An 18283-nucleotide genomic window follows, 5' to 3' on the forward strand; every position below is an offset into this window, starting at 1 on the left:
AAAAATGTGTTTAAAAGCTCCTTTTGGACCAGGGATATAGCTCAGGGGCACAGCACCTGCCTGGCAAGCATGAGGTCAAGAGTTTGAATCCCGGTACCAAAAAAACAAAAAAAAAGGAAAAACTTTTGCTGTGGGTATGGTGGTGCATGCCTATAACCCCAATACTCTTGAGACAGGGTCTTCATAAGGGTCAATCCCCGGTTACTCAAAGGAAACAGTGCTCAGCCCTGGAAATTATCCTTTCAAAGTTCTAGAGGCTAGAAGTCAGCAGTCAAAGTGCCTGCAGGGCCACGCTCCTTAAGCTTCTAGGGAGGATCCCGGTCTAGTTTCCAGTCACTTCCCTTTCTTGACCTGAAACTGCAGGACTCCAGCCGCTGCCTCCTCTTTACATCGCTTCCCCCTGTGTTTTTGTGCATCTTCTCCCTATCGTAAGGGTATTAGTCGTTGGCCCTAGGGTCCGCCCTAATCCAGAAGCGCCTCATTCTAACCAGTTATATCCACAGAGACCCCTTGGTTCCAAATAGACGTGCACTTTGGGGAAGCATTTAACCCATTACACAGTTCAACCTAATGTTATTGGAAAAGCAGAAAAGCAAACATTATGAATAAGTGGAAAAATAAAAACTGATAGGTTATTCCAAGAATGTATCATCCCCCCAAAAAATCCATTTATGTGTAATATATCATTTTAACAGATTTAAATGTGTTCCTCCCAAAAGATATGAAGTCGTAATCCACTGTACCTCATTTGGAAATAGGGTCATGGCAGGTGGGATTAAAATGAGGTTAAAAGAAAGATGGTGGCCTACTGGGGTCAGTGGACCCCTAATGCAGAATGACCCATGTCTTTGTAAGAAGACAGGGTGAAGGTAGGAAGGACACTGTGAGACACAGGGACAAGGTGGGGCCATCTGAAGGCAAAGGCAGACATTAGGCCTATGCTGCCACAAACCAAGGAAACCTGGGGCTACCAGCAGGCAGATATAGCAAGAGATTTCTCCCTTACAGGATTTTGGGTGGTTTTTTGTTTTTTTTTTTTTTTTCTTTTTGAGACAGGGTCTCACTATAAAGTTCAAGCTGGCCTTGAGCTCACTTTGTAGCCCAGGCTGGTATCAAACTCATAAGGATTCTCCTGCCTTAGCCTCCTGAATGCCACCCTTACAGGTTTTGAGGGAGCACGGCCCTTTTGACAACTTGACTTTAGTCTTACTTCCAGTCTGTTAGTAAAATTCTGTTGTAAATTACTCAGTTTGTGGTACTTGGTTACAGCAGCTCTTGGAAACTAATATATAGACTGAGGCTAAAACACAATACATGTAGTGTATTTGTCCATTTTTCATTACAATGATGAGATACCTCGGGCTCATGACTTTAGAAAGAAAAGATAATTCAGCTCACAGTTGTGGAAGTTTGAGGGCACAGCACCAGCTCTTGGGAGCCCCCACATCACATCATGGGAGAAACTAGACCGGGATCCTCCCTAGAACCTTAAGGGAGAGCGTGGCCCTGCAGGCACTTTGACTGCTGACTTCTAACCTCTAGAACTTTGAAAGGATAATTTCCAGGGTTGTGCTCTGTTTTCTTTGAGTTACTGGGGATTGACCCTTATGAAGACCCTGTCTCAAGAGTGCTGGGGTTACAGGCATGCGCCACCACACCCAGAGGGAGGGATCTGTGGTGAGACAAGAAGCCAGAGAGTAGTTTAGAGGCCAGGCTCACCCTTTCGTAACACGCAAGTGAGAACTAGCAAATTCCCGGAAGAACTGCTGTACATCAGTTCCTTCCAAGGGCAGGGCCCCTAATGTAACCTCCCACCTCTTAACATCTCCACACTAGAGACCAACTTCCCAGCATCAGAACCCTCGTCAGACACGTTCAGACCACATCCAAACCACAGAGCACAGAAGAAGCATTTCATAGATTTAACACTTATTCAGGATAAAAAAAATTAACAAACTGAAACAGAAGGTTGCCAAATTCCTATACTAAACTTATTCTCCTCCTTGTCTTCATCCCTTTTCTTTTCCTTTCTTTTGTTTTTCTTTTTTCAGTCCTGGGAATTGAAGCCAGGACCTTCCCACTGAGTTACATCCCCAGCACTTTATTTTGAGACTGGGTCTCAACGAACTGCCCAAGCTGAGCTCAAACTTCAATCCTTTTGCCTCAGCCTCCCATCGTGCTGGGATCACTGGCATACACCATGTGCTCATCTTTTTTTGGTCCATCTTTTTTTTTTTTTTTGGTTTTTTTTTTTTTTTTTTTGGTTTTTCTCCGGTACCAGGAACCGAACTCACGACCTTGCGCTTGCCAGGCAGGCGCTTTGCCGCTGAGCTAAATCCCCAGCCCTGGTCCATCTTTTTTAAAACCAGGTCTCATGATGTACTCTAGGCTGGGCTTGAACTCATTTTGTAGCCCAGGGTGGCTTCAGCCTCCAGAGTGCTGGGATTGCAGGCATCTGCCACTGGGCATGGCACACACACCTTTGTTGTTGGTGGGGGGTATTGAGGTTGAGACAGGCTCTGACTGTGTAGCCCAGGCTGGCCTTGAACTTGAAGCAATCCTCCTGCCTCAGCCTCCCAAATTCTGGGATTACAGGTATGCACCAACATGTCCAGAAACCAAACATCTTTTTTTTTTAAACATCTTTCATGGTGAAATTTTAGCAGTATTCCCATTCATTCAATAATGCATGTTGTCATCTTTCTGTTCTATACTTTGTGGGTGCAGCCAGCCCATAGTATAGGACAAACATAAGAAATGAGATAGAAAGACTGGGTGTGAGGGCACATGCCTATAATCCCAGCATTCGGGAGGCTGAGGCAGGAGGATAGTTGCGAGTCTGAGACCAACCCGGGCTACAAAGTGAGCTCAAGGCCAGCCTGAACTGCATAGTGAGACCCTGTCTCAAAAGACAAAAAAAAAGAAATGAGATTAAAAAAATGGAAATAACCAGGCATGATGACACACATCTAAAATCCCAGCATTTCGGGAGTGTGAGGCCAGAGAATTTCAATTTTAAGCCCAATCTGAGAAACTTAGTGACTAAGAGCCTGTCTCAAAATTTTTTTTTAAAAAATTAAAAAATAAATAAAACAGCTGGGGATGTAGCTCCGTGCAAAGGAGCCATAAACTCTGAGACTGTGTTTAAACCTATGGGACTGGATGGGATCCTTAGGGATCTTCTCTACCTATATTACTCCTTAGAGATACTAAGCCAAGTGTGGGGGCACATGCCTGTAATTCTGATGCTTGCCAGGCTGAGGTGAGAGGATTGCCACAAGTTCAAGGCTAGCCTGGGCTACACAGTGAGCTCGAGGCCAGCCCAAACTATTTAGTGAGACCCTGTCTCAAAAAATCATAAAACAAAAACAAAAAAGGAAAACTAAAAGTTAAAAAAAAAGGGGGGGGGGGAAACTATCTGAGGCCCAGGGGCATTCCAATACTTAGAGATTAGGAAACAGAAGACCCAGCAATGGAGAATGAGAAGGGTTGACTGAGAACTATGAAGAAGTAGACAGGTGGATCACTGCAAGTTCAAGGCCAGCCTGGGCTACAAATGAGCTCAAGGCCAGCCTGAACTGCATAGCGAGACCCTGTCTCAAAAAGATTAAAAAAAAAAAGTATTAAGATGAAGAAAGTGATTGGTCTGTGTTGGTAAAATGAGGACAAAGAAATAACCATTGGATTTGACAGCATGTAAGTTACTCATGACTCTAAAAGAATGATTTTGGTGGATGAGGTTGGAAATCTGATAGAAATGAGTTTAAGGGAACAGGAGAAGGCCAGGTATGGTAGCATATGCCTACAATCCCAGCACTCCAGAGGCTGAGGCAGGAGGATGGCTGTGAGTTTAAGGCCAACCTGGGCTCCATAGTGAGTTCAAAGCTGGAGTGAAGTACATAGCCCAACCTTGTCTCAAAAAAAAAAAAAAAGAACAGGAAAAGTGAAGATAGCAAGCAAGCAGATATAAATATCAAAACAAGCTCTTTCAATGAATTTTATGCATGGGAGAGAGAAATACAAGTAGTAGTCAGAAGTAGATGTGAGAGCCGGGCGTGGTGGCGCACGCCTATAATCCCAGCACTCGGGAGGCTGAGGCAGGAGTATCGTTGCAAGTTCGAGACCAGCCTGGGCTACAAAGTGAGCTCAAGGCCAACCTGAACTGCATAGCAAGACCTTGTCTCAAAAAAAGACAAAAAAAAAAAAAAAGAAGTAGATGTGAGATTGAGGTTTTTGTTTGCTTGTTGTTGTTGGTTTTTGTTTTTGTACCAGGAATCGAACTCTCGACCTTGCGCTTGCCAGGCAGGCACTTGTGCCACTGAGCTATATCCCTGGCTGCTTGTTTGTTTTTAGATAGATGTTAGATATTATGTTCATACAATACTGGAAATGATCCACTTGTGTAAAAGGGAGTGATTTTGACTTCACCAGCTTGGGACTTACTCGCTGCCTGGCTTTGGTTCGAGATCATGACTGCTTAGGTTCACATATAAAAGAAGGCTCAGTAAAATTGGCTGCTGGAACAATTGTCTAAAAACCTAATAACTAACGATATAGTATTAAATGATGAGTGAAACCTATTACCTTCTGTGTCATAAAGACTGTATTCTCGAAGAAGAAAAGTGGTTTGATGGGGGTGAGGGCTTTGAATCGTGATCTTCCTTACCGCATCCTGGAAGGGAATTGGTGTTTAGTTTCTGGTGTCCACCCACGTGTGTCTCTCCTTGCAGAATGGAGATCTCCTCGCATCAGTCTCACCTGCTGGAGCAGCTGGATGAGCAGCGTAGGCAAGATGTATTTTGTGACTGCAGTATTCTGGTGGAAGGAAAGGTCTTCAAAGCGCATCGGAATGTATTATTTGCTAGTAGCGGCTACTTCAAAATGCTTCTTTCCCAGAATTCAAAGGAGACAAGTCAGCCCACCACAGCCACATTTCAGGCGTTCTCCCCTGACACTTTCACAGTTATCCTGGACTTTGTCTATTCCGGCAAACTGTCGCTTACTGGGCAGAACGTCATCGAAGTGATGTCTGCTGCCAGCTTCCTTCAGATGACTGATGTCATTGGTGTGTGTAAGACTTTCATTAAATCTTCCCTGGACATCAGTGAGAAGGAAAAAGACCGCTATTTCAGCCTCTCAGATAAAGATGTCAATTCCAATGGTACAGAACGCTCCTCTTTTTACAGCGGCAGCTGGCAGGAAGAAAGCAGTTCTCCACATTCTCACCTCAGCCCAGACCAAGGAGCGGGCGGCGTAAGCGGGAAGTCATGGAGTAAGTATAGTTATCACCCGGCCCCGCAGAGGAGTACTCAGCAGCCTTTGGCCAAGCATGAACAAAGGAAAGATTCCATTAAAAAGGCCAAACATTTGAGATTATCACAGCCTTCTGAAGTTGTCCATTTTAAGTCAAGCAAACGAGAAGCGCGAATGTCCGATTCTCCCAGTCACGGCTCCCTGTCTGAAGAACAAGCACAAATTGACGCTGAAGTGGACTCTGGTTCTGCCGGCTATCAGTATGGTCAAGGATCTGATGTCACATCCAGGAGTTTCCCAGGTACCTAAAAATAGCATAAGTATCTTCAACCCAGTTCCAAACTCCTATAAAAATCAATGCTATTTCAATATACCCTTAACTTAGGGGTTAATGGGAAGTTGAAGTAAGTAACTTTTTAAAAGCTGTATTCTTCCTGGTACTGGGAGACTGGGGCAGGAGGATTGCTGTGAGTTTGAGGCCAGCCCAGGCTACATAGTGAGCTCAAGGCCAGGCTAAACTGTACAGCAAGACCCTGTCTCAGGGGCTGGGGATTTAGCTCAGCGGCACAGCACCTGCCTGGCAAGCACAAGGTCATGAGTTCCATTCCCAGTGCTGAAAAAAAAAACGAAAAACAACAAAGAAAAGACCTTGTCTCAAAAAGCAAACAAACAGAAAGCTATACTTTTATAATGAGATTTATTTCATAAAACGTTAATTTAAATGAAAATAATAGCTGGGCATGGTGACCCATGCCTATAATCCCAGAACTCTTGGGAACCTGAGGCAGGAGAATTGTTGCGAGCTGGAGACCAGCCTGGGCTACAAAGTTAGCTCAAGGCCAGCCTAAACTGCATAACAAGACCCTGACTCAAAAAAGACATAAAAAATAAGTAAATAAATAAGTGAAAGTAATGTTGGATACATTTAACAATCAAAATAATAGAGTACCAAGGGTCAAAACTCATGATTTTTCCAAATCTATATCTGTGGGTGTTTAGATTCCTGTTAAATGTGGTTTGTTTTGTTTTGTTTTTGTGGTACAGGAAATTGAACCCAGAATCTTTGCTCTGAGCTACATTCCTAGCCCTTTTTTATTTTATTTTATTTTTTCTTTTGAGACAGATCTCAATAAGTCCCTAAATTTTTTTTTTTTTTCCAGTACCTGGAATCAAACTCATGACCTCACACTTGTCAGGCAGGCGCTGTGCCCCTGAGCTAAATCCCCAGCCTCTAAGTCCCTAAATTGACCAGGCTGAGCTTGAATTTGTCGTCTGTCTCAGCCTCCCCGAGTGCTGGGATTACAGGCACACGATACCATGCACAACTCTGTTAAATGTTTAAAATCTTTTCTAAGTGGTTCAGTCTCTAAGATAATTATTTTCACTTTAAATCGGTTTTTTTCTGTGTTTCACTCAATAGGAGTATGTATTAACATAAATATATTTCCCCCTGTGGTACTGAGGGTGAACCTAAGGCTTTCTCTTTGTCATGGTAATTTTTTAAAAATTTAATCTTACTGTGATACTGGGAGATTGAACCCAAGAGTGCCCTACCACTGAGCTACATCCCTAGCCTTTTTAATTTTTTTATTGTGAGACAGGTCTCCCTGAATTGCCCAGATGGGACACACCTGTAACCTCAGCACTTGGGAGGCAAGTCATGAGTTTGAGGCCAGCTAAAGAAAATTTTAAACATACAAAAGTGTACAGACTGAATATCTGCTCTTCTGTCATTGTATTTCCTCAACAATACAGTACAGTGACCACTCACATACCACTTACATTGTGTTAAGTATTATAAATAATCTAGAGATTGGTTTAAACTACATATGAAGTTGTGCAAATACTATACCATTTTATAGAAGAGCCTTGAGCAGCTGGGATTTAGTTATCTGGTTTGGGGAGGGAGGTTTGCCTTGGACCAGTCCCTGGCTCTTACTGAGAAATGATTGTTTAACCTCCATTCGCGTATTATCCAATCCCAGCAACTTTTAGCTCATAAATCAGTCTTGTTTCATTTTCACTGATCACCCCTCCTTTAATTAATTTCAAGCCAATCTCAAATGTCATGTTTTTTGTTTTTTGTTTTCGAGATAGGGTCTTGCTATATAGCGCAGGGTAGCCTTGAACTCACTTTGTAGCACAGGCTGACCTCGAACTCATCGCAATCCTCCTGCCTCAGCCTCCCAAGTGCTGGGATTAGAGGCATGTACAGACAGGGCTGGCACATCATATGTTTTCATCTGTAAATATTTCCCTAAAGTAAAGGCTTAAAAAATATTATAATACCATTATTATATTACCTATTATAATACCATTATCTTACCTACAAACTGAACAGTAATTCCTTAATATCCTAAGTAGCTAATAGGGATTCACATTTCCCTGGTTATCATATAAATAATGTGTGCGTGTATGTGTGTGTATGTATGTTACTGGGGATTGAATCCAGGGCCTCACACATGCTAGGGAAACCCTCTACCACCAAGCTATCTCCCAGCTTTTTGTTTATTTTGAAGGGATTTTGCTGAGTTGCCCAAGTTTTCCTTGAACTTGAGGTCATCTTGCCTCAACTGCCCAAGTAGCTTAAATTACAGACATGTCCCACCATGCCCAACTTATTTTATTTATTGTTTTATATAGTACTGGAGATCTAATCCAGGGCCCCTCTCTTGCTAAGCATGTCCTCTACCACTGAGCTACACTCCCAGCCCCAAAATAAAATTTAAAATAAGACAATCTGATTTGATCTTTACTAATGTTTTCCTGCAGGATATTGATTTGAAAATATATAAAGTTGCCGGGCCTGGTGGCACATGCCTGTAATCCCAGCACTCAGGAGGCTGAGGCAGGAGGATTGTTTCGAGTTCAAGGCCAGCCTGGGCTACAAAATGAGCTCAAGAGCAGCCTGAACTGCACAGCGAGACCCTGTCTCAAAGAGACAAAAAAAAGAAAAGAAAAGAAAAGAAAAGATATAAAGTTGTGTTAATTGCAATTTACTGAAAGTTGTGCTGGGCTCTAAGCATTGACCAAAGCATACAAAAATAACAGCACATTTTTTTCGTTTTGGTACAAAAAGGGGGGATCTTTGTTTCATTTTAAAACAGCAAGAGTTATCTCTGTTATAGTTCTGTGGTCTTACAATTCTAGGTTATTTAAATATAACTTCAATAATGAACGATTGATGGCGCCTGCTTGTGATCCCAGCACTCAGGAGGCTGAGTCAGGAGGATTGCCGTGAGGTCGAGGCCAGCCTGGGCTACATAGTGAGTTCAAGGCTAGCCTAAACCACAGAGTGAGACCCTGTCTTAAAACAAAACAATTAATGATTGAATTTTACAGCTGCTAAATCGATAAAGTTTGCCTTTAATCACAGTTAACTTTTCCTTGTAACAATTATTTGGTTTTTGTTTGTTGTTTTTTTTTGTTTTGTTTTGTTTTTGTCTTTTTGAGACAGGCTATGCAGTTCAGGCTGGCCTTGAGCTTACTTTGTAGCCTAGGCTGGCCTTGCACTAGCAGTGATCCTTCTGCCTCAGCTTCCCGAGTGCTGGAATTACAGGCGTGAGCCACAATTATTTGCATTTTAAAACAAATTATTAAATATCCCTAAAATTTAACCTTTACAAAAAGTATTAAAAGTGTACAAGCCTGGTTTGGTAGTGCATGCCTGTAATTCCAGCACTCAGGAAGCTGGCAGAAGGATCGCTGTGAGTTCGAGGCAGCCTGGGCTACATAGGGAGTTCAGGACCAGCCTAAACAACATAACAAGACCCTGACTCAAAAAGAAAAACATATGAAAAATAAATAAAGACAAGGAGATAAAAACATATAAATAAAACAAGTTGTTTAAATGGTTGGATATTATATGTGTGTGGTGCTGGGGATTGAACACCGGTTCATGTGTGTTAGGCAAGTATACTACCATTGAATATATCCCAGCCTTTTCAAATTTTTTTTTGGATTGTGTCTAGAGTGTTCAACATTATGACACTTGAAGATTGACAACTCTAGTATGTTAAATGAAAAGATAAGATGGGCATCTGGCACATGCCTATAATTCTAGCACTCTAAGAGGCTGAGTTAGAAGGATGGAAGAAGAATGAGGCATAAGCCAGCCTGGGCAACTTATCAACTTAGTAAAGACCTTGTCTCAAAATTTTAAAAAAGAGCTGCGGTTGTAGTTCAGTGGTAGAACGTCTCTTGGTTCAATCCTCAGTGCGCCACCAAAAATAAAAACATGCTGGGGTGGTATCTCAGTGCAAAGGCCCTAGGTTCATCTCCATGGGGGAAGTGTCTAAATTTACTCAGACATTGTAAATATATCGAATACTGAAGTTACCAGTCCATACCTAGGGTTACATTGACAATGTAGTCTTAAAAGAACTTCTTTCTCCTTTCCGTTACCTAAGATTAGACTCACCAGCTCCTTTTGGATTCTTTGTGCTGATCTCTGAGGTCTCCAGTGACTTAATCCCACTGTCTTGTGACAGATGATCTTCCCAGGATGCAGTTCAGGTGCCCGTACTGCACACACGTGGTGAAGCGGAAGGCGGACCTTAAGCGCCACCTGCGCTGTCACACGGGAGAAAGGCCCTATCCGTGTCAAGCTTGTGGGAAGAGGTTCAGCAGGCTGGACCATCTGAGCAGCCATTTCCGAACAGTACGTATTGGACTTTTCATCGTTTTACTTCTGAGAAATACGTATGTCTTTCTCTTTTTAGGATAATCAGATTGACAGAGGGAATTGTTTTCATATAAGTCTACCATTAGTCTTTATAGTTAACGTTTTTACTTTGCACATATGCATAATTTAGTATATACATACAAAGAGAGAAAGATTTGGGTTCTACTTTGATATCTTGAAGTAAGAGATATTCTTTTGGTGCTAAATAATTTTATATTTCCTTTTAATTCACATCAAGTCTAATTTTTGTGTATATGTGTGTGGTGCTGGGGATCAAACACCAGTTCATGTGTACTAGGCAAGCATACTACCGTTGAACTATATCCCAGCCTTTTCAAACTTTTTTTGGCGGGGGGAGGGGTGTATTTTTTTGTTTTTTTAGACAGGGTCTCACTATGCAGTTCAGGCTGGCTTTGAGCTCACTTCGTAGCCCAGGCTGGTCTCGAACTTGCAGCAATCCTCCTGCCTCAGCCTCCCAAGTGCTGGAAACTCTTTTATTTTAGGATTTTTTCTATGTTGCCCAAGCTGGCTTAAACTTTTAATCCTCCTGTCTCAGCCTCCTGGTTGTAAGTGTGTGCCACTGCCTCTGACTTCAAATGCAAAACGTTTTGGTTTTGGTTTTGTTTTTTTGGTCTTTTTAGGACAGGGTTTCACTATGCAGTTCAAGCTGGCCCTGAACTCACTTTGTAGCCCAGGCTAGCCTTGAACTCTCAACAATCCTCCTACCTCAGCCTCCCAAGTGCTGGGATTACTGGCATATGCCACAATGCCCGGCCAAAATGTTTTTATGTATTGATCTGTTCCATGCCAAAAATAATGGAAACGGTATAGATGTCATAAGCATCTAGGTTGGAATCACTGTTTTAGATACTCAGCACCTACCAGTGATTTCTGACGGAATCTGTTTGGAATCTGTCTCAATGCAGTCACTGCTGTCTGACCTCTTCCCGCTGCGTTCACTTCTAGTCTGTCTGCAGCACACTGTTTCTAAGCTCCTAAGGGAAAGAGCAAGGTGAGCAATAGAGCTGCTTCTGTTCTCTGTGTCCAGACTGGCTGTCAGCAGTCAGAGTAATTTCAGGGAACTTGCTGTTTGATGCCCGGGTAATTTAATTAGATAGTGACATTGGAATCATTCTGCTGCCAGAGGTGGTGGTGCACATCTGTAATCCTAGCACTCAGGAAACTGAGACAGGAGGATCGCTGTGAGTCGGAGGCCAGCCTGGGCTATGTAGGGAGTTCAAGGGCAACCTGCACTACATAGCGAGACCCTGTGTCAAAAAAGAAAGAAACGGAAAACAACAAAAAAGAATTGTTCTGCTGTTCATCTTGCAGCAAAATTTTTTCTAAAATTTGTGTTCTGTTACATGTGTTTCACGTGGGCTAGGCAAGCACTCTACCACTTGTAGGAGTTCTTTGTCATTTACAGGACAATGTGTCACTTAAGGTGATATCTTCATTCATTGCTTTCTACCTATTTATTCAACAGATGCATAAGAGCACCTACCATGTGGCAGATCCTTTTCTACATGTTAGGTGCAACAGTGAGAAAAATGAGAGGTATCTCTGCCTTCATTAATTTTATAAAACTTTTTAAATTAAAAACAACCTTTTATATGTCTCTAATAAACACTATTTTCTCAAAAAGGATAAAAACAACCTTTTATCATTTCCAAAGCAATAAATATGTATGCTTAAAAACAGGAAGTAGACATGGTGTCACACCTGTAACCCTCACACTCAAGAGTTTGAGGCAAGAGAGGCAAATAGTTTTCTAAGAGGCGTAGAATGTTTATGTGTAGAAACATACCTACATGAAAGCCTGCCTGGGTTACTGTTTTGCCGCTTTTTCCCTCTTATTTTTGTATTGTGATCATTTCCTATACAAATAATACAGCAAGCAGCTGTACAGTTGTAGAATTATATATTAATGACAGGAGTTTTTTTGAAAAATAAAAAGTACCTCCAAGAGAAATATTAAAAAAAAAAAAAAGAGTTCAAGACTGACCTGGGCTGTGTAGCAAGTTCACCTCCAACCTAAGCCAAATACATAGCAAGATGCTCTCTCAGAGCAAACAAATAAAATGAAATAAAGCCGGGCATGGTGGCACAACCCTCTAACCCTAGCACTCAGGAGACTGAGGCAGGAGGATCACTGTGAGTTCAAAGCCAGCCTGGGCTCCATTCATAGCGAGTTCAAGCTCACCCTGGACTACACAGTGAGACCCTGTCTGTAGTAATAATAATAGTTACAATGACAATAATATAAAAATAGCAGTAAAAATAAGAGAGAGAATAGCTACATTTTTATTACTCAGATGTTACCATTCCTAATAATTCCATTAATATGCTCCCAAAGTTCTTCATACATATATGTGTATTTTTTAACAAAATGAGATCATACTGTACATGCTATTTTGTACACTGCTTTCTGTAATGAATAATCTCTACCTTTCCATCTCAATAAAATATTGTTGAACACCCAGTCCAATTTCAAATTTCCCTCTAATCCCCTCCAAATACCTCTTACAGCTGGCTTGTCTAAGCCAGGGTGCAATCCAAGACCTGTATCATCTCACTGCTCAGTCTCTTAGGTGTAGGTATCTCTTTGTTTTAATACTGCTGGGGATGAAACCCAGGGCTTTGGGCCCTCTGAGCATGCGCTCTACTACCAAGTTACTCCTGTCCTCTACTTTGTTGTTGTTTTTGAGACGGGATCTTGCAGTGTAGCCCAGGTTGGCCTCAAACTCAGTATCCTCCTGCCTCAGCCTCCCAAGTGCTGGAATAGTCTCCTGTTAAGCATACTTCTAATCTAGCATAGTCTCTACACATACTTTCCCCTCACCTAAACACTGACTTATTGAAGATCCTGAGCAACTGTTTTACAAAATATCCTTCCCCAGGGTTCGTCTGCTAGGGTCCACTTGGTGCCATCCAGCTTGTCCTTTTATTTTCCCTGCATTTTCTATAAACTACAAGTTGCATCTAAAGCATTAATGTATTCAGGTTAAACATTTCTGACTTGAACACACCAAGGGCAAAGTTGTATACTTCACACTGTGTGACATAGGAGAGGCCTGTGTCAGGCCGACCCATCTCTTGTAACGTTAATGATGTGTCTTAGAGATGGCGCTGTGATTCCAGCACTGCACACTGAACGGTGCTGCTTTGTGATTGGAGACAAAGCTTCGTAGAAATATTTTGGCTCAAAGAGCTGTCCGGTTCCCACCAACCATTCTTTTAATGCTTTTAGCACCAACTGATCATCTCTGTCAGAATTAATAATATTACTTAGAGTTGTAGAATTACTTACTGCTTTTTTCATTCCTTTTCTATTATTGGGCAGAATTCTAGAAAGCAAAACTTTTCTTTGCTTGGGGCTATGTAATAGACAGGTCCTAAATGAGAAGCAAAATAAAATGTGTTTCTTGCTCTTTAATTACCAGATTTCAAAATAAGAGTTGACTTAGTAGCAGGCATAACTGGGTGTGGTGGCACACGCCTGTAATCCCAGCACTCATGAGGCTGTGGCAGGAGGATCTTTGGGAGTTCTAGACCAGCCTGGGCTACAAAGTGAGCCCAAGGCCTGCCTGAACTGCAGAGTGCAACCCCGTTTCAAAAAGAAAAAAAAAGTAGCAGGCGCAAATGATACAACCAAGCTCTTATTGTCTTTGTTGTTTTCTATATAAAGTGCCAGAAATTTTTGTTGAAATCTTAATTTTTTTATGTGTATGTGCTGGGAATTGAACTCAAGACCTTGCACTTGCCATGCAGGCACTGTACCGCTGAGCTATATCCCTGGCCCTTTCATTGACTTATTGTGTTTGGATCCACAACTTGTTTTCCCTGTTACTTCGGGATTGAACTCAGGGCCTTCACCCTGAGCTGTTTCCCTAGCCCAGTGTCTTATTTCTTACTTTGAAACAGGATCTCATTAAGTCACCAAGTTGCCCAGGCTTGGTTCAGAGTTTTGATGCCTGTCTCAGCCTCCCAGGCTGAGGAAATGATGTGTTTCCTCCCAGGGAGGAAAGATGTATGTACCACATTCATCTGTTTTTTCCTTGATCCTCTTTTGTTTTCTTTTTCTTTTTTTTGTACCAGGAATCAGATTCACAACCTTACACTTGCCAGGCAAGCTCTGTGCCACTGAGCTATATCCCTGGTCTCTTTTTCTTTTTTAATGGTGCTGGTGATCGAACCCTGTGCCTTTCACATGCTAGGCAAGCATTGTTGTATGAGCCATATCTCTAGCCCTGTTTATTTTATTTTGATACAAGGTCTGGCTAAATTGCCAGATTGGCCTTGACCTTGTGATCCGCGTGCAGCAGCCTCCTAAGTACTGGCATTGTGAAAAGTGTCTTTGTCCTCTGGCTCCAAAAGAGGCCTAGGCTAATCTTGTGCTTCCTCAACCGCAACTCTGGAATCAACTAGTTGTCAAAAGAGCCATGGGCTGGGGGTATAGCTCAGGGGCATAAGTGCCTGCCTGGCAAGTGCAAGGTCCTGAGTTCAATTCCCAGTACCAAAAAAAAAAAAAAAAAAAAATCAGAAGAGCCTTGATTCCTTCTAATGGGCAATGATATTAGAGACCAAATTTGAATACTCATTGTTATGGAGGTCTTGTTTCTTCTATACTATTTCAGTGGACAGAACTAGAAGATACGTATATATATTTATATATATTTTTGAGTGCTGTCATTATTTTTTTTTTTTAGTACAAGGAGTCGAACTCAGGACATTGTGCTTGCCAGGCAGGCGCTTATGCCGCTGAGCTATATCCCTGGCCCTATATTTATATATATTTTTAATGAGTTCATGTTGATATTTTTCAAGTGTAACAATGTTTCACTTAATTTCTTTGACTTTAGAATTACATTAGAATTGGAGGGATGGATACAAATCTCTGTCAAAATTGTAACAAAAACATGTACTATATGTGACATTCAGAATGTCTCAGGAAGGGCCAGGGATGTAGTCAGTGGCACAAGCACCTGCCTGGCAAGCACAAGGTCCTGCGTTCAATTCCCAGTACCAAAAAAAAAAAAAAAAAGACAAAACAAAATAAAAACAAAATGTCTCAAGAGCCAGGTGTGGTGGTGCACACCTGTAATCCCAACTCTCAGGAGGCTGAGGCAGGAGGATCGCCTCGAGTTCGAGGCCAGCCTGGGCTCAAAGTGAGTTCGAGGCCAGCCTGAACTGCATAGTGAAACCCTGTCTCAAAAGACCACAAAAAAAAAGTCTCAAGAGAAATAAGAATTTATTCAAACTGTATTTACTGATTAATATATCAACAGTTAAGCAGAAGATAATAACTGTTCTAGTGTTCCATACATTTTCTTAGATATTTTACCAGACTGTAGTAGTTTTCTGAGATATTTTCGCTGTGTTTGGTGACCTAATTCTACTCTGTCCTACTTTATCTAAATGAATATTCCATAAACATTAATCCAGTAGTATGTAATTATCATACCTTTTAGATTAGAGCCCATAATCTACCACTAACAGCTATTGAACAAAGTTATTACTAACTGTAATGATATATATTTAATCATTCACCTATTACAACTTTTTAACCAAAGAATTCACATCTGTTAACTCATTTGGTCCTTCCATCAACTCTATGGAGTAGTATCGCCATTAGTAATAGGGGAGCAGGCAGGGAGAGTGATAGACTAATATGTGAAAGGCCCACCATCCAGCTTGTTACTCTATGTTTTTTTTTATTTGAGCTTGTTATTCTAGTGTCCATTTGGATGGTCAGCTTGCCACCTGTCTGGATGGTGCTGCCGTCATCCCAGTTAAATATTTTGGCCTTCACCTTGAAAGCAGGGTGGCAGGATGTTAGTGTTTAAAATTACCTGCTCCGCTGGGCATGGTGGCGCACGCCTGTAATCCCAGCACTCGGGAGGCTGAGGCAGGAGGATCGTTGCAAGTTCGAGACCAGCCTGGGCTACAAAGTGAGCTCAAGGCCAGTCTGAACTATATAGTGAGACCCTGTCTCGAAAAGACAAAAAAAAAAGTAAAATTACTTGCTCCAAGATACATGGTAATAAATGACAAAGATAGCGAGCAGCAAAACCAGGACTAGAACTCAAGCCTTCCCCTTCCCAGTGTGGTCCTCCTAGCACATCTTTTATTAATAAAAATTTAACATACAAAACAGAAGGTTTGTCTCCCTGAATGAAATTATGCAAAGTCCTTAGAATAGTGCATGGCATCTCATCAGTGTTTGTAGTTATTATTATTATTATTATTATTATGGGAAAATATCCCTTTGTTACCTCGGATATTAAAGTATTACTGGATTAAGGGATACATGAAGTTATAGCCATTATTTACAGAAAAATAACATTTACTATTTCTGTGACACCAATTTATTATCAAAACCTATGATCTTTTCTCATATAGTGAGATAATAAATTGAATTTAATGCATGGCTTTCAATATCTTAAGTTTATGAACTTATACCTAAGATATCAAACTGTCCTCCTTTTGAAAAATCATGTTTTACCACTATTTAAATCTCTACGCAGATTCACCAGGCATGCAAACTAATCTGCAGAAAATGCAAACGCCATGTGACTGACTTGACAGGGCAAGTGGTACAGGAAGGAACCAGGCGCTACAGACTGTGTAACGAGTGCCTTGCTGAAGTCGGCATAGACAGCCTCCCCATTGACCTGGAAGCTGAGCAACGTCTCATGTCCCCAGCAGATGGAGATAAGGATTCTCGGTGGCACTTGAGCGAAGATGAGAATAGATCCTACGTGGAGATTGTAGAGGACGGGTCTGCCGATCTGGTCATACAACAGGTTGACGATAGTGAAGAAGAAGAAGAAAAAGAAATAAAGCCCAACATTAGGTAGCTGGAATGTGGCCGGACAGTGATGTGTCTGCAATTTGTATTGACTTCCTGTATCTCTCTTTCCATGGTTAGAGTTTGGTTAACAAATGTATTCCTCTGACTTAAAACATGACCTGATATAACTTGCATGCTTTCTGCGCAGGCCGTTGCATCCGTTCTGAACTCTGTGGCCCTGACAAATGTTGCTGCACTGGAAAGACATAGCTTGAGCTGGCACGCTGGAAGAACAGTCACCCTCTTACTTTCTGACACCTTTTTCCATTTAATATCGGAGGATCTACTTAGCAGACTTTTTGGAAAGAAATTATTTTAAATAAATTTATCACAACTAAACTTTACTTAAGACAGTTTTAAGGTGTTTGAAAACTACATACCTTACCAATGTTGAATTTCGCAGGGAAGCAGGTAAGAGCACATTTAAGGGTCTGTCAGCCCACCTGCCTGAAATAGTAAGTCTTTCTATTAATATGTTAATTTCACATCTGAAACAACCTATCATTATTCTCATATATTAAATGGTTTAAGATTATGGCTGAAATCCTTGGAATTGTTCCTATTTGAATTTTTTTGTCATTTAATTAATAATTTGGGGGGGGCGGCTGGGTATATAGCTCAGCGGCACAGCACCTGCCTGGCAAGCGCAAGGTCATCCCCAACACCAGAGACGGGGTCTCACTATATAGTTAAGATTAGCTGTAAACTCACTATTGTAGCCCAGGCTGGCCTTGAAGTCACAGTGATCCTTCTTCCTCAGCCTCCCAAGTGCTAGTATTATAGACATTTGCCACCACACCCAGCAAAATTATTCTTAGTATTGTTAAAAAAAAAAAATTAAAAGGCTGACAACAGAGTGTGTGTGGACTTTTTTTTTCTGGTTGGTATTTGATAATCAAGTCCAAGAGTACTCTACCCTTGAGCTACATCCCCATCCCATTTTTATTTTTTATTTTGAGACAGTCTCATTAACTTGTTAAATTTCTAGGCTGCACTCCAATTTATAATCCTCCTGCCTCAGCCTCCTAGAGTGTTGCGATTATAGGTGTGTGACACCATGCCTGGCTCAGACATCTTTTTTTTGAGACATCATTTTTTAGAACAGGAAAGATAATAGTGTACTGCCTAAAAGTCAAGATAGTGTATAAAGAAGACCTGTCAATTTAGTTCTCTTTTTCTCTTAAAACCAAAAAAAAATAAGACTAGAAGGTTCATAAGAATATAGTGCTATATTACTGACAAATATGCTCTCTCAGGCCCAGAATATAGCTCAGTGGCACAGCACCTGCCTGGCACATGCCAGGTCCTGAGTTCCATTCCCGGTACCAGAAAAAAAACATGCTTTCTCACATAGTTTCTTTTTTTTTTTTTTTTCTTTTTGTCTTTTTGAGACAGGGTCTTGCTATGCAGTTCAGGCTGGCCTTGAGCTCACTTTGTAGCCCAGGCTGGCCTTGAACTCCTCCCAATGATCCTCCTGCCTCAGCCTCCTGAGT

The 18283-nt window shown here is 41.5% G+C and overlaps 1 protein-coding gene across 3 annotated transcripts in view; it reads left to right on the forward strand.

Moving 5' to 3' along the window:
* Nucleotides 1-17334, forward strand: part of Zbtb8a (zinc finger and BTB domain containing 8A) — a 34635-nt gene extending 17301 nt beyond the window's left edge. For all 3 annotated transcript variants that reach the window (XM_013519545.1, XM_005395076.2, XM_013519544.1), the window contains 3 exons: nucleotides 4731-5554; nucleotides 9744-9913; nucleotides 16465-17334. In XM_013519545.1, coding sequence (XP_013374999.1) covers nucleotides 4732-5554; nucleotides 9744-9913; nucleotides 16465-16797 — 1326 coding nt within the window. In that variant the 5' untranslated portion in view covers nucleotide 4731 and the 3' untranslated portion in view covers nucleotides 16798-17334. The remainder of the gene's footprint in view (nucleotides 1-4730; nucleotides 5555-9743; nucleotides 9914-16464) is intronic.
* The last annotated feature ends 949 nt before the right edge of the window (nucleotides 17335-18283 follow it).

The sequence above is a fragment of the Chinchilla lanigera genome, unplaced genomic scaffold (genome assembly GCF_000276665.1).
Source record: "Chinchilla lanigera isolate Chin_1 unplaced genomic scaffold, ChiLan1.0 scaffold00051, whole genome shotgun sequence".
NCBI lineage: Eukaryota > Metazoa > Chordata > Mammalia > Rodentia > Chinchillidae > Chinchilla > Chinchilla lanigera.